Source organism: Vicia villosa, linkage group LG1 (genome assembly GCF_029867415.1).
Source record: "Vicia villosa cultivar HV-30 ecotype Madison, WI linkage group LG1, Vvil1.0, whole genome shotgun sequence".
NCBI lineage: Eukaryota > Viridiplantae > Streptophyta > Magnoliopsida > Fabales > Fabaceae > Vicia > Vicia villosa.
Window position 1 is genome coordinate 30775157 of NC_081180.1, and position 23102 is coordinate 30798258.

General features: G+C 34.6%; 3 protein-coding genes across 3 annotated transcripts; 2 read left to right on the top strand and 1 right to left on the bottom strand.

Annotated features, from left to right (window-relative positions):
• Positions 1-638: 638 nt before the first annotated feature.
• LOC131605427 (uncharacterized) lies at positions 639-3667 on the top strand. The gene is made up of 3 exons (XM_058877808.1): positions 639-766; positions 814-2104; positions 2225-3667. The coding sequence occupies exons 1-3, from the start codon at positions 639-641 to the stop codon at positions 3665-3667; spliced, it is 2862 nt and encodes a 953-aa protein (XP_058733791.1).
• A 4378-nt stretch (positions 3668-8045) lies between these two features.
• LOC131603769 (F-box/kelch-repeat protein At3g23880-like) lies at positions 8046-9584 on the top strand. Its single transcript, XM_058876198.1, has one exon. It carries the CDS (start codon positions 8127-8129, stop codon positions 9312-9314), a length of 1188 nt encoding a protein of 395 aa, XP_058732181.1. The 5' UTR covers positions 8046-8126; the 3' UTR covers positions 9315-9584.
• Positions 9585-15903: 6319 nt separating this feature from the next.
• On the bottom strand, positions 15904-20642 carry LOC131605499 (uncharacterized). The gene is made up of 3 exons (XM_058877873.1): positions 19735-20642; positions 18985-19623; positions 15904-15919 (listed from the first exon to the last, which is right to left on the bottom strand). Exons 1-3 carry the CDS (start codon positions 20640-20642, stop codon positions 15904-15906), a joined length of 1563 nt encoding a protein of 520 aa, XP_058733856.1.
• Between the last annotated feature and the right edge of the window lie 2460 nt (positions 20643-23102).

The following is a 23102-nucleotide window of genomic DNA, read 5'->3' on the forward strand; positions in this document are numbered from 1 at the left end:
CTCAATGACATTCTGTTTGATCATGAGAAACAAGGGGGAATGGAAGGTCGTTATCGCAACTCTCTAGGGGCAGGCAGGCTTTAAATAACTGCGGGCTGTCGGATTTGGGTTTTGAGGGGCATCCGTTTACTTGGACAAATGGTAGACAGAGGAGTGACAACTTCCAATGCCGGCTGGATAGAAGTATTGCTTCTTTGAGTTTCGTTAACAGATTTTCTCCTATAAGAGTTAGCCACCTTTCGCGCCATGGATCGGATCATGCGGTTCTCAGAATTTTATTGGAAGATAATTCTAGGGGTGAGAAAGAGCACAGGGGTTATGTCTTAAGATTTGAGGAAGTGTGGAGTAGAGATCCGAGATGTGGGGAGTTTGTTGCAAAACTCTGGAACAGCCAGAACTTACAAGGGCAGAATAAGTTTCTTGCGATGCAGTCTCTTAGTGACATGTTTAAAGAATACAGGGCTGGCTCTATAGGCAAGGAACTAAGGAGATGTGAAGAGCTTCTTGCGCAGGGGGGGTGCTGGGATGTTGATGCGGAGGGTTATAAGGCTCAACAGTCCTTGGAGAAACAGAGGAACAATTTATTGCACATGGAGGAATTATTTGGAGACAAAGAAGTAGGGCATTATGGTTGAAACATGGGGACAAGAATACAAAATTCTTTCATGGCAAGGCGAATCAAAGGCGACAAAACAATTCGATCCGGAAACTTAAAGATGAGAATGGCTATTGGTGGAGAGGTTTCGAGCACTGTGAAAGAAATCTGGTAAGCTACTTTTTAGAGATCTTTTCCTCTTCGTCTCCTCCCAACAGCGAGGAGTTTTGTTCGGTGGTGCGTGGCAAACTCAATTCTGAGAATGTGTTGTGGTGCTCTGAGAGATTCAGCAAGGAGGAAGTCAAGGCGGCTCTGGATCAAATGAATCCCCTCAAAGCTCCGGGCCCCGGCGGTTTGCCAGCTCTTTTCTATCAGAAATACTGGAACATTGTGGGGAGTGATGTTAGCAACCTTGTTCTGGATATTCTGAATGCCAACAAAAGCCCAGCTTTGATCAACAGTACTCAGATTGTGTTAATTCCCAAGTGCAAGAGACCGTCGGGCCCTAAAGATTTTAGGCCGATCAGCCTGTGCAATGTGGTTATGAAACTCGTAACTAAGGTTATTGCCAATAGACTCAAATGTATTCTGCCTGAAATTGTGGACGAGGAACAAAGTGCCTTCGTAAAAGGGCGGCTCATCACGGACAATGTGCTTGTGGCCATGGAGTGCTTCCATTGGATGAAGAAAAAGAAGAAAGGAAAGAAGGGGGTTATGGCGTTGAAACTCGATATGTCAAAAGCTTATGACCGGGTGGAGTGGAGTTTTGTCATACAGGTCCTCGTTTCTATGGGATTCCCAGATCATTTGGTCAATCTGATTAAGAGCTGCATTTCGACGGTGTCCTATAAAGTGCTTATAAATGGACAACCGAGTATGAGTTTTCTGCCGGAGAGGGGGCTCCGTCAAGGGGACCCTCTGTCTCCTTATCTGTTCATTTTATGCACCAACGTCCTATCAGGGTGGCTGAAGCGCGAAGTGCAGGGCAAGAAGATTCATGGTATCAAGGTTGCTCGTACAGCTCCGATTATTTCTCACTTGTTTTTTGCAGATGACTGCTTGCTGTTTGCTAGGGCAAATACTAGTGAGGCTGCGAAGGTTTTGTCAATCCTTGTTGATTATGAAGCGGCGTCGGGGCAGGTTGTGAATTTGGATAAGTCAGAGGTTTCTTTCAGCCGTAACATCAAGGAAGAAGATAAGGCGGCGATTCAGACTAGACTGAATATGAATTCAGTTGGAGGGCATGGTAAGTATCTGGGGATTCCGGTAGTGCTAGGAAGATCCAAGAGGGAGGTTTTTTCACTTGTCGTCGAGCGAGTTTGGAAGAAAATGAAGGGGTGGAAGGAGAGATTCTTGTCTAGGGCGGGAAAGGAGGTTCTGATCAAGGCTGTCGCGCAGGCTATTCCATCTTACATCATGAGTTGTTATAAACTCCCGGAGAATGTGTGTAACGAACTCGAGTCGATGTTGGCCAATTTTTGGTGGGGTTCCAAAGAAGGGAAAAGGAAGGTTCACTAGCTGAATTGGGGAAAGCTATCTCGGGCTAAGGAGGAAGGAGGTTTGAGCTTTAGAGGGATTAGGGAGTTTAATGTCAGCCTTTTGGGTAAGCATTACTGGAGGTTGCTGAAGGGGGAGGAGTCTCTGGTGGGGAGAGTTTTCAAGAGCAGATATTTTCCTAATTGTTCTCTTGCGGACAGTTCGGTTGGCTTCTGCCCAAGTTATGCCTGGAGAAGCATTATTAGTGCTAGAGAATTGGTTCAACGCGGTACGCGGTGGAGGATAGGGAATGGTGACAGTGTGAAGGTGTTGAGTGATAATTGGTTGCCTAACTCTTCGGGTTTTCGGGTGTTGGGGAATGCTAGAGGGGTGGATCAGCACACTAAGGTTGGGGATTTTATAGACAGGGATCTTGGCTGCTGGGATAGGGATCTTGTTTACAGCAGTTTCGATCCGGACGTTGCTCTTCAGATCATAAGTATTCCTCTTGCTCAAAGGGAAACACAGGATAAACAGATTTGGCACTTCGATAAGTCGGGGGATTTCACCGTTAAGTCGGCTTATCATTGTTGTACCAAGAGGAATTGGGCTGCGAAACTGGGTTCGTCTAGTAGTCTGCACAGTAGGCTTTGGAAAGAAACTTGGAAGGCGCCGGTTCATTCAAGGACCCGGAATTTCATTTGGAGATTGGCCAAGGATATTTTACCTGTTAAGACAAATCTCTCTAAAAAAGGTATTTCCCTTGACACCTCTTGCTCTTTGTGTAATTCAGCTCCTGAGACAGCTCATCACGTTTTCATGGAGTGCCCGTTCGCGAAACAAGTTTTTTTCTCTTCATCCCTGGGCTACCGTGTTCCTGAGAATACCGATACTTGTGTGTGGATTGAATCGATTCTGAAGTGTGGTGATGTGCTCAGTTCACAAATCTTATGTACCTCGTTACAGAAAATATGGCAGGCCAGGAACGTTTTATTGTACGAGCGCAAGACTTCTTCTCCGGTGAAAATATATAGGGATGCTTTTGATAGCGTGATGGAGTTTAACCGCGAGAACCTGGTGGCTGGCGAAAAAGCGAGGCTGAAGGTGCAGCAGCCTTTCCCTAGTGAACCTGATAAGCTGACAGTGGTGCAGTGTGATGCGGGTGTCTTTCCGGATAATACTGTAGCCTTTGGGTGTGTCTTTAAGGATAGAGATTTGGAGTGCCAGTTTGCTGCCAGCAGGAAAGAGGTCATGGCTGTTCCGCCGGACTTAGCTGAGGTTCTTGCGTTGCGGTGGAGCTTGAACTTAGCGTTATCTCTTGGATTTGATTTTGTGCTCTTGCAGTCGGATGCCCAAACGGTGGTGGACTGTGTCAATTCCTCCGTGGAGAATGCGGTCATCGAGCCAATAGCGGCGGATTGTAGGATGCTTCTTAGTAGGTTCAAATTAGGTTCTGTTATGTTTATTAGTAGAACTCTTAATTTAGATTCCCACAACATTGTTGGTTTGGGTCATGCTTTTGGTTCCAGGACCTGGATTGGAGGGTTACCTGATAGGAACCCTGTTGTAATGCTTCCTCTTTCTTCTGCTGTTTAATATAAAGCAAGTTTCATATAAAAAAAAAAATAGTAACAGATTGCTTAGAGACATTCACATAGCTATTCTTCCACTCTCCAAATTTCTTACATATCAAAAAAAACTTTTTTTTTTTAAATCTCTATCACCAACGTACATAATTCCTTATATTTTACACCAAAAGCCAACAAAGTTTTCATCGTCTTTAGTCACACATATTGATGTGGTTAAATATAAAAAAATTATAAATTTAGATATATTACAAAAAAATTAAATTAGTATATTTATAATGAAAATTGTTCATAAATATATAAATATAAAAGATTAACAAATATAAAAGTGAAAGAGAAGCTTGAGAAGAGGTGATAGTGTTTAAAAAATTGAACTGTATCGATTAACTAAATCACGAATGGGAAGGGGTCATCGGTCTGATATTATTGCTGGCCATAATCGACAAAAACTAGTGAAATCCAGTTAATCGATAATTTTGAAAAATCAATAAGAGTCAGCCATAACCGACAAAAACTAGTGAAAACTAGTGAACCGACAATTTTGAAAAATCGACGGATAAGCTATAAAATTAAAATATAAGTAGAGTTTGTTCATACGTTATTTGAAACAACTTTTTCTCCTTGAAGTTAAATTTATTAGACAATGCACTTATTTTGTTATTTAGTTTATAGTTTATGCAAATTATAAATTAAATATATTAAAAAAATTAAATTAATACATTTATAATGAAAATTGTTTATAAACATAAAAGATTAACAAGTATAAAAATGAGAGAGAAGTTTAAGAGGAGGTGAGAGTGTGTCAAAAATTGAACTGTATCGACTAATTAAATCAGGAATTGGAATGGGTCATCAGTCTGATTTTATTGTTGGCCATAACCGACAAAAACTAGTGAAAACCAGTGAACCGGCAATATTGGAAAATCGACGGATAAGCTATAAAATTAAAATTTAAGTAGAGTTTGTTTATAACTTATTTGGAACAACTTTTCCTCCTTGAAGTTAAATTTATTAGACAATGTACTTATTTTGTTATTTAGTTTATGTTCAAATTAGAATTTGTTCAAAATTATTTTGATTTGTATTTTGTATTATTTTGGTATGTCTGATGATTATGTCTAGAATTTGAATTTAAAGAATGAATTTATAGAGTTATGATATTTTAAAATTTTAAGATTTGTTAGGTGTCGTGATTTTTGTAGATATTGAGTTATCTAGTTTGATTGATTTAATAACTATATAGTTTTGCTATACAGACTGATTTATTCAATTTATTCAATTGAATTATTCGTTTTAATATGATTTAATCATGAAGATCAACCAGTATTCTAATAATTCAACATTAAAAACTATTGTACGACTTGCATCTCACAAAACATTTCATCAAGTATTGTGAAACAAGCAAGGCATGTCTGTCACGAAGTCTCCTTTACCATGAAACAAGCAACTTCCACTAGTACAAAAATATTAATTTACACCCGTTTTTAATTAAATTTACATCCATTTTTTATAAATAAAAATCGGGTGTATCTTCACTTGGTGAGAAATATCTAACGAATTTACACCCGTTTAAAAACGGGTGTAAATAAATGCTATGTTACACCATTTTTTTAGAAAAAATGGGTGTAAATACATTCTACGTTACACCCTTTTTAAATAAAAATTGGGTGTAAATACGTTCTACGTTACACTCTATTTAAATAAAAATTCGGTGTAAAAACATTCTTAATTAAACTCTATTTTATTAAAAATCAATTGTATATATGTTCTTAGTTACTCCCTATTGTAATAAAAATCAGGTATAAATATGATCTTAATTACACCTTATTTTAATAAAAATTGGGTGTAAATCTGTTCTTAGTTACACATTTAATTTTTTAAATATAATTTACACCTTTTATGTAATATCCCGATTATCCGACAGTGGTATTTTCATTTAAAATTTGTTAAATGATAATCAGAGGGAACAATTAGCCTTACCACTTACTACATTCTTGTTATATTAAATCCATGACCCAAAGGAATTAGTTGGAATAAGAAGGAGATGGTTGGAATGGAACCAAATGACATATTGGTAAATATGAAATAATTGAAAGACAAAGTGGTACTTTCACCCAAGAAGCTTAGTTATGTGTTTAGTTCCTCTAACCTTGCATTTCCATCATATTATCATGGAAGAATAAAAATTTGGGGGAGAGAAGTGGAGAGGAGGCGTGAGAGAGAGAGAGAGAGGAAGGGAGGAAAAAGGAGAAAGTCCATTTTGAACTCAATCTCCATCATCTCATCTTGCATGCTACAAGAACAACTTCAATCCCTTGATTCATCATTTTCTAATTCTGTTATGGGCAGCTTCTTCCATCATCAAGTCAAAATCTTCTTAACTATCTTCATCAAGTTCAGTTTTTTAGGTGAGTTCCATAGATAGGAACTTGGGTAGGAATTGGGAGAACTTTCATGATGTGGGGGGTTTAGATTAAGATTAATCCCTTGCATGTTTGACTAATTAAAGAAAATTGTGTTCAATAATGTTATTGTACGTGTTTGATTGTAAACTTGTTGATTTTGTGTTGCATGTGATTGTGAAGTATGAACTTCTATTGATCATTAATTCATGAACATGCTTATTGAACCATATGATTGTATGCATTATATGAACTTGAAAATTGTGTTGATTGTATTTCATGTTGAGTTTCTATGTTATTTTACTTGTAAATTCATGTTAATAATGATCATGCCATGCTTGGGGTAAGTTTGGATGCAAATGGAATGAATTGGAACTGGTATAATGCAAGAAAAATGGTATTTTTGGCTCTGGTTCAATGAGCAATCGATTGCACTACAGTGTAAATCGATTGCATTGCTCAAAATGTGTGATTTTTGCTTCTGGTTTAGTGAGCAATCGATTGCACCATAGTGTAAATCGATTGCACCTGACAGAAATTTACCCTTTTACTATTTTGACCATAATTGGAGTTCTGTAAATGAGAATTAGGCGTCGTAGAAGGCATTGGAAAGCTAATGGAAAAGGCTATGAGATGCCTAAGCTTCCATAACTTTAAAAAACTCTTAAGTTTTAAAAATAATCTATGTGTATATTCTTGTATCTTGATTAATAAAGATAAAGACTTAGAAAGATGAACCGTAGGAAGCCTAGGTAAGAGTAATGGTTGGAAGTTGTCCGCTTTTCCCTTTTCCCTTTAAGCGGTTACTTCCAAGATTCTACAATATAATGGTGTAGTAAGTATGGGACGAGGGGTTAGAGAACAGACAAAAGGATAGTAATTGCTCATTGATCCTATTGATCTGGGAGTGAGGCATGTTACACATATATGTTGGCTACTTCTTGCGAGGTGATTCCAAGGATGCCTCAGTGCCATATATATGCAGGTTATTTCTCGGGCATGAGTCTCGGGAATGGATTGTGCTTTGTAGTTCAGGAGCTATTCTTCAAGGATGAACTCTCGAAGATGTGGACCACCACCTTTCCTTTGTCTCCTCCCATTACGGGTGAACATCGTTTACGACTCAGGCCCTGGGATATTAGAGGAGTTGAATTGTAGTGGCGATTCAATGTCAATTCCACGGTTCTCTATAGTACATATGAGTTACTTACCATGTAGATTTAAACTGTATGATTTGGGTCTTGTTTTCTGAGAGCAGATGGGTAGGTAAACCCGGAAGACCATACCTTGAGGGTAGCTCCCGACAGAAGGTTGGAAGGTAAATCCAAAAGACCTATTCAGGAGGAAACATATACCTAATATCTGAATGTGTGATGTGAAATTAGAGTATCCAATTGGGTGGCTATTGGACACTCAATCGTGGTGTTGCGAGTTGATAAGTTTTCCTATACTAGATAGTGAGGAAACCTTAGGATCAATGAGGGATCCGTAGAAGATGCATGTGCCCTGTAGAGCCGAGAGGACCCATAAGATAGGGGAACTCACAGAGATTTAGTAATCTCACTCTATTCATCTTATTATTTTTCAAGTACCGTGCAAGATCGAGTTTTGCTAGATGCTTGGATCAAGAGCTTACGATCGGATGTCGTGAAGATCGTACCTGATATTTTCTTTCGCTCTGGATTATTACTATTGTGTAGACATACCTGACATTTATTGAAGACAAGTGGAACGAATTGTAGTGAAAAAATAATGGAACACGACCGGAAGTGAATAAGAAGAAGAATGGGAAGATGACCTGGAGTGATGATGAGAAGAATGAAATAATTAAAGAAGAAAACGTTTGTGCAATTAGGGTTATGAACTTCACATAAATACCAAAAATAATTAAATAAAAAAATCCATGTCACAGAAAAAACCCATTTGGATCTCCTCGCAGCATATTTAACCCTAACTTATAAGTAGCAATATAGATGGATCGTTTTTCTCAGTAAAATGAGAGCACTTTATATATAAACACAACTTTGCCGGTGGCTGCGTAGGGTTCAACTCAAATAGAATAAAGCTATGCCGCTTCGGCTTCTGAGTCAGACCAACTTAGCATCTTCGGCAGTTGTCCTTCCCGACGAGCTGATGGCGGAAATAGTGTCCTGGCTGTCCGTGAAACATCTTATACAATTGAGGTGCGTCAACAAGTTTTTCCAAACTCTCATCTCTGATCCTTACTTTGTTCAAATGCATCTCATGAAATCAACACGAACACCTAATCTCGCACATATCTGGCTAGACAGCTGGGAAGATGATGATTCCCATTTCGTTAGTCAATCCATTCCTCCTTTTAACTCCCTTCACAATCATCCTTCCTATCGATTGATCGATTTTGTCAGTGTAGACCGAGTTGTTGGTTCATGCAATGGATTGATATGCTTGATTAGTAGTTCATATCTTTCTCAAGATGAATGGCTTTGTTTCTGGAACCCTGCAACGGAAACAAAATCAGAAAATTTTAGACTATTTTCCGATCTTTATTCTCTACGCCAAGATTTTAAGTTCTCTTTTGGTTATGATATTTCGAATGAAACTTATAAGGTGGTAGGGTTCATGGTGGAGATAGAGCTGGGTGGTAATCTAAAAAATGTGGTGAAAGTTTTCAGCTTGGGGGATAATTCATGGAGAGATATTCAATGTTTACCTGTGATTCCACTTTATTGGTTTGATGGTTGTAACAACAAAGATGTGTATTTGAATGGTACTATTAATTGGCTGTCCAATTGCAATCATGATTTTTATTTGATGGGTGTTATTGAAAATTATGTAATTCTTTCGCTAGATCTCTCTACCGAATCGTACACTCAGATGATGTTGCCTCGTGGTTTTGACAAGGGACCGAAAGTTCAGGCAAATATTGCGGTTTTGATGAATTTTCTTTGTTTCTGTCGTGATTTTGAGAGAAACCATTTTGTTATATGGCAGATGAAAGATTTTGGAGTTCAAGAGTCTTGGGTTCAGTTATTTAAAATTAGTTATCAGAATTTCTATTCAATCAACGGTAATTTATTTGATATTCAGCGGTTGGAATTGTTGCCGATACACCTTTCTGAGAATGGTTATACTTTGATATTGGCAAATATGCACAAGGCACCAGCATTTATCTGTGACTGCAGAGACGATACAATAGAGCGAATAAGGATTACTAATATGAATCAGTGGTTGTGGGCTAAGGATCACATTGAAAGTTTGGTTCCGACTCGTTGAAAGTGAGTTTTTATTCATGTTTGTTTTGTGCTTATTACAAGATAGAAAATGATGTTTTCTAAAAGTAACTTGTAGTTAGATTTCTGATATATATCAGTAAGTTCCTGTGAGTAGTTTCAGATGACTATTAGTGATTGAGTATTGACTAGTATTTCTAACTTAATGAGAAGAACATAATGAATTTTAAGAGTGACTAGTGTAAAATAATGAGAAGAACATAATGAATTTTAATTTTATGATCTTATATGAATCTCACATAGCACACAAACATTTGCAGATATTACCTGAGCATGATTTTTCAATCAATTAGAATGTGCTATGTGCCATCTCTGCTCTTGTTTTTGGAGCAAATCACTAAAATAGTCCATTACTATTTTGTAGGGTACTAGAGAATATGAGTCTTTTAATTTGATCTTGACTATTGTCGTCTTGCAAAATTTGGTGCTTGGCCAATTAACTATATGAGATCAATTGATTAATTGTTTGCTTGATTGATGTATTTATATCTTTTTGCTGAGTTGTGTGTCCCATAAAACTTTTGATCAATTGATTAATTGTTTGCTAGCAGTTGGACTCTAACCAAAAAACTTTTCTTTTTCTTGCTCTTTTTGATGAATAACACATTGTAATTGTTGAATTGATCTTCGGAAAAATCTATGGTAAAGTCATTAAAATGACTTTTTTGAAGAAGACATATTCTTTTTTTACTTGTCACCACCGGTTTAGTCCGGTTCGGGGGTGAGTTCTGGTATGAAGTGGTTCTATTCTAACCAATCAGAATTATGCTTTAAGCTCTAAAATCCCACATAGGACTATATCATTTATGTCTCTTATTGTAGTAACTTTTTAAGAACACAAACCTTAAACCCAAATAATTTTTTGCTCTTGCAATCTATCGTAGAGAATTCTTCATGACAAACACTCTTGCAAACCTTAAAGTGGAGGATATTTTCAAGCGCTTCATGATGTTTCATTATTAGTTTTTAATATTCATAATACTTTTGGAAGTTAATTATGTTTTACACATATCACTAATGGCAGTGTCTTGAGTATAGATAGTCATAAAATGGACGGTGGAGATTTGATTAAGGACAGTGATAAATATCCTCAATTTTAACGCTGAATTATCCCCTCCGATTTTAGGAAAGGTGCAAAATCTTTTTTTTTTAACGTTACATTATTTACACAGAATATTAAAACACAATATTGCAACAAATTCAAATTCTTAGCTGTGAGGAGTTATCTATTCCAAACATTGAAAAATATTATATGGAGTGAATGCATCCAACTTCTAAAGGAGATATTTGTTTCAACCACTAGAAAATATTTTTATGCACTTGCAATCCATGATAAAGTACTTTTCAAGCTTCTTAAAGGAAATGATAAGCATCTATCCCAAAGAATGATGCGTACGAGTTAGGATTAGGGTAAAATTTATTTAAAGAGTTCTTTATAGTAAAATATGACTTTCTTATCCCTTGGTTATTATGATAACCGACAAGTTATATCATTTAATTTACAAATAAAAAATATAATAAAAAGAGAGGTTCCGCTTTTGTTTTAATTTTCCCCTCGATTATGCAAAAATCTGAGGTAATATGTTGTAAAAAGAGAGGTTACAATTTTGTTTTCCCATCAGTTATGCGAAAATTGGAGATAATATGTTGTTTTAAAAAGTATTTAAAACATGGCGCCAATTTATTGGAATCATATAACTTGAATATCAATGATCATTTATATACATGTCGTAAAATCTCTTTTGGGGTTTCAATGAGGCTTTTGAGCTATTTAAACGTCCCATTTCCAACTTTTAGTGTCTTCAAACCTTGTTTCAAAGTTTTTTAATATTTTCAACGTCTCATTTCAAACTCTCTATGTTTGTTTCCTTGTTTTGAGATCTTTTTTATTCAAAAATAGAAATAATATTTTGTTCGTTATCAATGAAAAGTTTGTTGATTTTAATAATTTCGATCGTTTTGAACTAAGGAAAATTGTTAACAAACAAAAGTTAAATGATTACTTTCACATTCTACATGGCCCCATGTACACTAATCTCATAAAAGAGTTATAGATAAATGCGTCATTGTGCCAACTTGTCCGGTCCTATGGCAATGGTTATCATCTCTTCATTACTTCATCAGTGATTGCTATGATAATTAACTCTTAAGAAACAAATAGTTCTGTTAAACATCATCAATTAAACAATATCTACTAAACTCGCCTTCACTGAATTTATGCCAACCAAGATAAGCCCACCAGTCCTGCTTCTCTAAGAGAGAAATAACTGGAAACGCTTACTTGGTATGACAAACATCTCTCGTACTTCCTCACCTACAATGTCAGAGTTAATGTTCCTCTTACCATTTTAAACTTCTTGAAGTAATGATAAGCATTTCTAGGGAGGAAACAAATTTCCTTATACCATATGAAAGAGTTCTTTATGAACTTTTCTCTAAGTTAGGGTTAGTTAGGAATAATGTTGGAAGTTGATTGGACTAAGAAGTTTGAATACGTGGAATAGTTTTCTCTATTGTCTTGTTTTTTTATTATTAATGAAATATTTCTTTTTTCTATTATTGCCAATTCTTATTTATTTATAACAAAGATTTTGAGAATCACTAATTAACAAAGAAATACATGGATCTGGAAAAGATGCCAAGTGAAAAATCGTTGAATTTTTTTAAATGCGGTAACGGAGATTTGAAACGAGATACCTTATAGCTATATTACCTCGGTTCTCCAAAAAACCGAGAGAATAGGTTTATCACTCACTTATAGCTTTGTTACCACGGTTTTTTTATGACACAACGAGGTAAAATATTGTTTATTTTATTAAAAAAAATCAAACATGGCATCCCAAGACATGTACCATCAGTTTTTAGCATGTTCTAGATGAAAGTTTTGTCATAAAAAGTGTTGTTCGATGTAGTGTAAGTGGATCATAAGGCACTTGAAGGGTACAACTGATCATGATATCATATTTAACATGGAGCAAGATGTTCCATCAGTTGTGGGATATGTGGAATTTAGACTATACAAGTGATATGGACGATATGAGTTCTACAATATGATATGTCTTTACTCTTGCGGGGGTCTATATGTTGGAAATCATCAATACAATCCATGGTAACTAAGTATACAACTAAGGCAGAATACATGGCAGTAGCTAAAGCTGCCAAGGAAGCATTGTGGCTTACAAGGTTAGTGAAATAGTAGGAATTTTTTTGCAAGTTGAAGTTCAGTTGCATAGTGATAGTCAGAGTGATATTTATTTGATGAGAAATCAGGTGTATCATGTTAGGACCAAGTATATTAATGTGAGGTTCCACAATATCAAGGAGTTGTTGGCGTCCAGACAGATATTATTTTAGAATTTATAGACTTTAGAGAATGCAACTGATATGTTGACCAAGCCAGTCACTAGTGACAAGTTCAAACATTGTTTAGACTTGTCACATGTTTCTCAATGTTAAGCAGGAGGTGTACCTCCTCTGTTTCTAGGATGAATTCTTATACAGGAAATCTTCATAGATGTTTGATATTTGGCAAAGTGGAGATTATTGAGTATGACTCCAATTGTTGAAATAATTATGTATTGTTGAGATAACTATAGGTTATTGAGAGTATAACTCATATTTATGAGATGATTATGTATATGGGTGTTCATTGGTTCGGGTAAATCCGAACCAAACCGAAATCTAAACTAAACCATGGTGTTTGATTTTGGCATTCTTTAGTTTGGGAAAAAACCGAACCAATAAAATCCAATGTTAATTATTTCGGATAATGGATTTTCAAACTTCTACCCGTAAACCCGTCTACATAGGGGTGTAATCGGATCGGTTTAGACCGGTTTTTGGTCAAAAAAAGGTCTGAATCAATGATATTTATATCGGTTTAGTTTGGTTTGGTTTGTTATAGTTTTTAATATTTTTCAAAAATTAAACCGAACAAAACTAACCGACTTGGTTCGGTTTGGTTTAGTTTGATTGATTGGTTTATAATATTTTTTTCAAACATTATATTCATCAGCATATTTCTCAAATACTGTGTTTTTTTTGTGTATTTATGCTATTGTTTTTAAAATGATATATTTCATGTAATTTATTTCATGCTCTATATTTCAAACAAATTACAAGTTGCTCTTAATCTATATGAAACAGCGGCTTGATTTCCATTGCATCATAAAATAAATTCACTATGAAATGTAAAAGTTAACACTTGGCATCAAAATATTTAAAAGAGATTTGAAAGCTTAAGAAATAGAACACAATAAAATAAAAATCAAGTAACATGTTTCACACCTAAAACACACATCAAAACTATTTTGTAATAAGACTAAAATGAATTTTGTTAAAGAAGAAGAAACAACAAATGTTTAAAAACTGAAAATTAACGAAGAGAAGTTGGACATGACGAAGGAGACCATAACATATCATAATGACTATAGTTAGATTACCAATAGTGGCATACAGCGAAAGTAGCAATTCAGTGAAAACAAGTTTTACGTGACTTATGGTTTATACTTTCTATGTTTTAGAGTTTGGTTCTAGACGTGTGTTCTGTTAAAATGACGAAAGTGTAAACAAAGATGGAGAATGGTAGGATAGATAATTTTTTTTTGGCTTAATGATAGGTGGAATAAAAGATTTAGAACGTAATTATTTCCATTACTTCAGTTCATTGATTTGACGGTTCCTAAAAACTAAAATTGAGAACCAAACCAAACTACATCTGTTTTTATTGATTTGGTTTGGTTTTAGAACTGAACAAAAAATAATCGGTTTTACTTCGGGTTTGTGTGATTTGGATTGTCGGTTTAGTTGGATTTTTTTTATCCGCTTACACCCATATATCTACCCGAACCAACCATATTAATTCATATAATTTATATCATCATTATTATAGATGCTAGTATAAGATATTCAACTTTAAGAAAAAAATAAAATGATGAACGATTCGAGTGTTAAGATTGTGAATTAAGAACTTACATAAACATCACAATCCACCACACATTGAATTACCTTCAATTTGATCATTATCACCAAGTGTTTGTATATTTGTTTCTATCACTCTTACTGCATTGCAAACATTGTCCATCATACAAGAAGTTAATCTGATTTTCAATAAGAACAACGCTTTGATTCTGCAACGTATACTCTTATCACTTACCTCAAGTCTTTGACTGGTTTTTAAACACATATATAATCGTTTCGATAGTGGTTCGGAATAGACGCGAGTCGATTCAGAATCACTTCCGCTGAAAAGTCGTTTAACTCCGTAAAACTGTGAACGATCTATTCACCCCCCCTCTAGATCCCAAGGCCAGCGTCTAACAAAATCGGTATGAGAACACCACTAATTATGAATAGAAATAATTGTTTGTCGAGAGAAATTAAGGACTATGGTTTTAAATAAACTTCGAGTAACATATATAGGGTAATGATATATAGCACGAGAGTAGAGTTAGTTGAAATCACACGAATGAGTTACAACATATTGTTTCTGTTTCAACAATAAAAAGTTAGAATAGAATCTCTTATGTTTTTCTGCCAACAAACACTTTTATTGGTTGGGCAATAATTCGTTAACACTATAAGTAAATTAATTCATTAGATATATATAGTTGCATCATTGGCCGAGATGTCTGAAAAAAACTTTTGTGTATTTTTCTCTGCCCTGACGCGCTATCATTATAAGTTAAAGATATATGAATGATTAAAAGAAATATTTTGATTGAGAGATAATATTTTGTTTAAAACTAGAGACTCGTGTTGTTGCACGGGTACATGTTTATTTGATGTAGTATATTTTAAATGATATGAAAGTCAATGTTAAATGCCACTATGAGCAATTTTATTAATTATTATGTAAATTAATTAGATATGAAAAAATTATAAATTTTGATAGAATATTTACATCATAATATTATAAGAAATATAAGTGTAAAATTTAAAATATAAATAAAAAATAAAAATTATTTACTTAGTTGTAAGTTGAACAATAATCATACAGATTTAAGTGTATTTGAAAATAGTAATTTTGTCTTTAAATAAAGGTAATAATTTGATAGTGACCCGTAACATAAAAAGTTAGTTGTGAGAATGATTATATACTAATATTCAATGAGATAACATACAATTTTAAAAGCACCTATATCATTATATCATTAGAAATATTTGAATTTTATTATAACCACTTCTATGGGCACGTACACATAATTGATAGTGATATACAAACATAGTAAAACTTTATACAGTTGTAGTGCTTGAAAATCATACTATTCTTAATTTTAAATATATATATATATATATATATATATATATATATATATATATATATATATATATATATATATATATATATATATATATATACTTAAATCTAACTGTTAGTGTCCCGTGTTATTTCACAAAGTATTTCAATAACATTTGTAAAATAAAGGAAAGATTATTTAAATATTATATATAAATAGGTGAAAATAAATTTAAATATGATTAATAAATTTAATAACATTTTAAATCTCATATATAAAAAAATTATGAAATATTGGTGTTCTCTATAAAAATGAGAATAAATATGAAGAGATTCAAAAATTAAGAAAACTGAAAAATGAAGAATACAAATAGTTAAAAACTGTATTATTAAAATAGATGAGCAAAACTTTAATATTTTAAAAGTAAGAGTTAAAAATATATTTCAACATAATTAATATAAACGTATATAATCACAACTCTTTTTAATTGATTTAAAAATAAAAAGATAGGAAGGTTGACATAAGGGAGAGAAAGAAAGTTGAAAATTAAAATGGTTTTAAATAAACCAGTCAATGAAATGAGAACACATGGCAGTAGAGAAGTGGGAAAGGTAAAATATTGTAGTTTATCAAAGGGCTTTATGAATAGTTTGTAATGAATAGCTGGTTTAATTAGTAGGTTAGAAAATTATCCTTTTGTAGTGTAAATTTTTTAGATGAAAGGATAAATTAGGTAGATTGGTCAATTGAATAATAATGGGTAGATAGTAGAACAAATAAAAACAAAGTTCTCTCTCCGTTTTTTATTATAAGTCGTTTTAGACTTTTCACACAGATTAAGAAAAATAATAATTGTTGTATGAAAACGAGGAATTATGAAGATTTTTACAAAATTATCCTTCATTAATGACATGTGGAAGATAAATTTATATAATTGAAAGGAGAAAGAATAACAAATATGTAACAACCCAAATTACACTAGAGAGATATTGACATATGAGTGGTAGAGGTCACTAAGCTATGCAACAAGAGGTGCAAATGACATAGATGGAATATATATTATAAGCATAACTAATAAGTTTAGTTAGAAGTGGACTAAATGGCAAGATGGTAAATACCATTTAGTTAAAGGGGTTTGTTGGTCCAAAAGGTAAGTATATCATCAAGAAAGGGCTTGTTAGACTTGTAGAAATCAGAATTTAGAGAAAGAAGAAAGAAAGGGGTGGAAACGTGAAAGGAAGAAGGAAGAGGAAGTGTGGACTCAAGCTCCACCAAAAGCATGCATGTGCAATTGGTAGAAGATTTTGAGGATTTTGGCTTCAAGAATCAAGCTTGGTTTGGTAATCAACATCATCTCCATTCTCAATCTACCAAATCATAATCTCCATCACCATTTTCACCAAGTTCAGAATTTGTTCTTGAGGTGAGTTCCATAGTTAGAACTTGGGTAAGAATTGGGGTTTTGTGATCAATTGCATGTTTGGGAACAAGGGTTAGAATGATCAATTGTTGTTGCATGCTTTATTAATGATGGAGTATGTGTTCTTGAAGTGATAATACATGTATTAATTGCTTTTACATGTTAGGGTTCGGATTGGAATGGATTAGAAAGTGTTAGAACTGATCTTATGTAGTAAAAATGTCATTTTTGGCTCTGGTTCAGTGAGAAATTGATTGCACACAAGTGCAAATCGATTGCACTGTGAAAAATTGGCATTCTGCGCTTCTGGTTCAGCAAGCAATCGATTGCACACTGGTGCAAATCGATTGCACCTGACAGAAAATTATTCCTTTATTGTTTCGACCATAACTTGAGTTCTACAACTCGAAACGAAGCCCGGTCGGAAGCGTTGGAAAGGTCTTTTAATGATCTTTATGAATATGCTCAGATATAATGCTTTTAATTGATTTAAAAGTTATGGCAAATGGATTTTTAGTTACATGATATTGGATTAACATTAATGGAATTAAGAAATGTATGTTTAATTCCCCGAGTGCGGTTCCGTTCCATGTCGGGAATCAGAAGCCTCTTTGTTATGAGACTAATGTGTGTCCATGTACGTTCTAAATAATTATATGGTCTGATTATGTTTCATATATTCCATGATCGAAACGTATTTAACTCACATGTGACGAGTATGTACAAATGACATGATATTTATACGATGGACTTTGTCTAATATTATGTGCATATAATACAATGTAAATTGTTTTCCCGTCGTTCCGGTTGGACGTTCGGATGCTTGATTTTGTGAACTTGATTTGGTTGAATATGCGTGAATCGGAGTATAACCGTACTACTAGGATAGTAAACCCTGTTTACCCACTATGTGGATGCCCATTGGTAGCCGTGTGGCGTTTGTGATATGTATTATATACCATGGATGATTTGGCTTTTATGCCTGTTGTATATACGTGTCTATATCCGTATATTTTGCGTTACCTGAGCTACTATTGCGGTGGAAGCAAGTGAGGGTCTTTAATGGCGTTTCCCACTTGGTAACTCACCTGCGTGATTAGTATGGTAAGTGGGTGATGCCATATAGGCAATCACTGAATTACTTGCCTCTAGTAACGTCAATTAGACAATGTTACTAGGCTTTCGCCCGGTGGGCTTGTACGTCGAAAAGGACATATTGCACCTGTTTACTCACCTGCGTACAGAGGATGAATACCATTGCAGTGGAAGCAAGACCGGGGTCTTTAATGGCGTTTCCCACTTGGTAACTCACTGGCGTGCTTGGTGATGAGGTTGTAAATGCCACGTAGGTAATGGTACAACTTAATTCATCTCGGGTGGAATTCCATATAGGAATGACCCGAATTCATCGTGCGGTGTGCTTGTGCAAGTCTTTCGACATATATGTACTTGGATACTCACCGAGGGTACGTGGCAGAGGTAGCCTAGTCAGATGGGTATAACTCCTTGATTCCTCATATAAGGATGTGAGTTTGCATATTGTGAATTGTTGTCTTATTGAACGCCTCCTTGGATAGTTAAGGGACTTCCAATGGTGGTGTATCCTTGTTTGTACTTGTACCTGACCGTGAGGAAACTTGGATTCTCGGTGAATCTGTTTGTTTGCATGCACCTTGTAGAACCGAGCGAACCCGTAAGATAGGGGAACTCACTGAGATTTAGTAATCTCACCCCATTCCAATTATTATTTTTCAGGAACAGGTTAGAAGTAGATGGATTGCTTGATGGACTGCCTTGAAGACCGTGGACAAGTAATTGGCAGGAAGACCTAGTCAGACATTATTTTTCCGCTGTGCATTGTTGAAGACAAGCCAATCATATACGTTTTCAGTTGGATATTTGAATTGTATATGATTTTAATTTCTTTTCTTTATCGCTTATGTATGTTTCTTGTACCATTTATAGCATCACCGCATATTATTCTAGACATATACTTTAACATAAACTTCAAAATGAAAGCAAATTTAAAGCTCTCCATTTTTTCTATCAAACCCGCCGCTTGGGATGGTCCACGTCCATCTTCATCAACAATAATAAGCACCTCTAACACGGAGGACCACATCTGATCCAAACGAATCAAGGTAGTATAATGTGAACCCCATCTAGTATCTCCGGGTCTAGCAAGACTAGATGATTGGTGCAAGCCCTTTCCTTGAGATATCTCACCACTCTCAAGTCTATTCAAAATTTCTCGGTGTTGTGCCTCCTTCAAAGCATAATTTCTCTTGCAAGATGCACTTGTTGTGGTTACAATCAAGGAGATGTACTCAAAGAAATCATGAATAGATGAGCAACTACTAGCAACGGACACAACCACCAATTGCAAACGGTGAGCATAACAATGGACATAGAAAGCATAAGGGTTTTCATCTAGAATCTTTCTTTGTAAACCATTAAACTCACCTCTCATATTTGAAGCCCCATCATATCCTTGCCCTCGTATCCTTGAAATAGATAACGTGTGGCGATCAAGAATACCATAAAGAGCATCCTTTAGTGCCTCAGATGTAGTATATTTGACATGATGTAGAGCAATAAATTGTTCCACAACTTTCCCTTTGTCGTTCAAGAACCTAAAAAGATAAATAAAAATTCAAATGTATTCATCTATGTTATATTTGAATGAAATAAAAAGTTTAAGTTAATAATTGTAATAGTTTCAATAACAAGCTCATTGTACTAACCTCAACATCACCGCCATTTGTTCTTTGACAGATATATCACGTGACTCATCAATAAGCACAGAGAATTGTCTATCACCAAGCTCTTCCATAATCACCTTGGTGACTTCATGTGCACAACACATTGCAAGCTCCTTTTGAATGTCACGGGAAGTCATTGTGCAATTTTTTGGACCACGATCAAAAGCATCTCTTACTTTTTCATCATTAAATTTTACCCAATCCACCATCTCTCTAAAATTTCCCTTGTTTAGAGAAGTAGAGCTTTCATCATGGCCACGGAAAGCAATGCCTTGTGCTATGAGATATCTAGTACAATCTAAAGAACAAGTCAAACGGATCTTATACAATTCTTCTGATTCCCTAGTTGCTCTAGCAAAGATACTTGTCACACTTTGTCTTTGATTATTATAATCATCATAGTGCTTCATACATGAGTTGTGCTTACTATCATGACTACCAATATGATCTTTAAAGGCTTTAGATGCATGCTTCCAATCTTTAAATCCGTCTTTGTTGAAGACTTCATAACCAAAGTGTTCGGCCCTCCCGGGAGGCTTAAAGAGAAAGCAATAGAAACAATAAGTTGCATCCTTTGACTCACTGTATTCAATCCATGTATAACTCTTATACCAAGCTTTACAAAATGCTCTTGAAGACTTCCCAAATTGAGTACGAGGAAATCTTGCTAAATCTGGTTGCGTTGGACCCTTAAATATATATGCCCTCCTCACTTGGTCTTGAATATCAGGAGCATACTCGTGAATTTGTTTCCTACATCCTGGATCACGCACAATCTCATTTGGATTAAACTCGTTGGCCACATTAGGGGGTGTTTCTTCTACTTCGGCTTCCGATTGCTTAACATTCACTTTCTCAATACTTGTTCTAGGAACCAAAAACCTCCTCATCACTGAAATTTAATGATTCAGTGAAAAGAATTTTTAGATAAATAATTTGTAACACACAAATAGACAAGACCGACTAATTAAATAAAATAAATAGATCTTTACAAAAAAATTACAAGAGAATTTTACTATTATGAATGACCTATTAAATTAACCAAAACCTTTGAAAGAATTAAAATATAAGTATTAGATTCTAAAAAAGAATTAAACTATTTTACTATGATATAAAAAATATATAATAAGTTAATAATAATTTAAAATTGTCTTATGAGTTCAATGAACAAACAATTTAAAAATAATAAAAATTTAAACTTATAATTCATTTGCAATACATCTAAAGAACATCCTATACTGCAATTGCAATTATAATTTGCGGTACGGTGTAACTATCTAAAGAACCTATATTGCAATTGCACAATCTCCTGTGCGTAACTATCTAAAGAACCTATATTGCAATTGCCAATTGGAACAATCTACTGCGTGTAAGTCTAACTATCTAAAGAACAAAAATTTAATAAAGTATGAATAACCTATATAATATATATAATATAATAATAGAATTATTATAATAAGAAAAAAATAATAGAAAGACATTACTTGTTCTTGTTCCTGCTAGTTGCTGCAAACCAACGTGCTCCTACTTGCTGTTTGAATTGAAAGTTGAAACGTTGAAGTGACAGTAGAGGGGGAGAAAGAAATATGAATAGTCACATAAAGAGAGGAGCAGACTGTACGGAATAGTTTTTTTTTTAATTTTTATTCTAAGTCATAAATAATTGATTGGGTTGAATCTGTTTGGCCCATTGGGTATTCATATGTTTTAATTTTTACACCCTTATTTTTATTAATTTTCCCCTTGGTTCCATTTAAAAATTGGTTATTAAATTAGGGAAAATACAAAGAAAATAGGGGTTGAGCCCGGGCGCGTGCCCGGGATCGCCGGGCTATAGAACCGCCCCTGTCTATGTGATAATAAGGAGATTAATTTCACTTACAACGATGCTGATATTGAAGACACAGTAAGCGAAATTGTTCCATGGCTTTGGGGTTACTATAAACTGCAAAATATAGGCATGGAGGTGAGTGGGACGATTTCATCACAGTTTCCAAATCGGCCATTGCAGAAGAATCTTGCTTGGAATCAAGAATATGGAAATTGGAGAAGAATCTTGCTTGGAATCAAGAATGTGGAAGTTGTGTTGTGTGCTGATGTTAGGATGATGTTTAACGATTACTAGTTGTTTTATATCAAATCAACTACCCATTAGCGCGCGGGAGTAGTATATATTTTGCACTTATATTGCAATTAGTCATGTATTTGTGAAAAATAAATTAATTAATTACTCCTGTCATTTATTAATATATATAGAAATTTTAGTCCGTCTTTCATATAATTAATTAGTGAAACATATTTATAATTTTTATAAATAATTCAAATTTCATTTATTATATCTATTTTAAAATTTAGTCAGTTTTGAATCTCTTTAAAATAAAATACATATTTTAGACATGAACTTTTATCCGTCTTCAATTTTAATTTATTTTTAGTAAGGAATATTGTCAATCTTATGAAATGTTTAAATTACTTCCATTATTATCTATTCTCAACCTCATATACAAATATGATATCCTTTTATGTGGAAATCCGAGTAATCATGTGTTGTTCTGTTTAGGCATAAAAAATGATTTGTGATAGTGAGATGAGATTTTAAATCGGCAGACCAAGTTTGCGATGCGGTGAGTTAGCACTGTAACGTTCAAGTTAGTGAGAGAATAACAAATAATATGAGAGTGAGAATGAATGTTAATATCGAAAATTATGTGCTTTCTTCCTTATATAATGTGAACGATTAAAACCTTCTTTATGATAAGAGACACATTTTACAGGTGACCGTTAGATTTAATCAGACGATGATCGACACGTCTAAAGGGTAGAATAATCTACCCATGGTGGAAGGAGGGACCATCTACTCAATGCGCTATTTGCTTAGTGTCGCTCTTGGGCCTTTTCTATGGGCCTTGCTAACGGCCCCAAAACAGTAGCCCCAAAGCCCTTGTCTCTTGCTTGTAGAATGAGGTTTTGCTGCATATACTCAGAGGCCTACTGTTGTAGGAGCGAGTGAAGAGTCTTGATGGAACATCATATTCGTTGAGAATATGCATATTAAATATCTTTCATGTAATGGGAAGCTTTTTGTAGGAAGGTTTTCATGTATGTCCTTGTACTAGTCAGTAATGATGTCTGTCTTGATCTTCATGTGCAATTTTTTATTCTTCTTCAATAAAGATTCATACAACTCCTTCAACATTTCAACTGCTTGCATCTCCATCTTACGCTCCAATATTCATCTTCAATTCCATAAGCTTCATTTTCTTGTGTCATATCTTCATCCCATATAAATAAATTACAAGTTTCTTCTGTTTGTCAAAATCGACACCTCTTGAAAAGTCTCCTTTGATTAT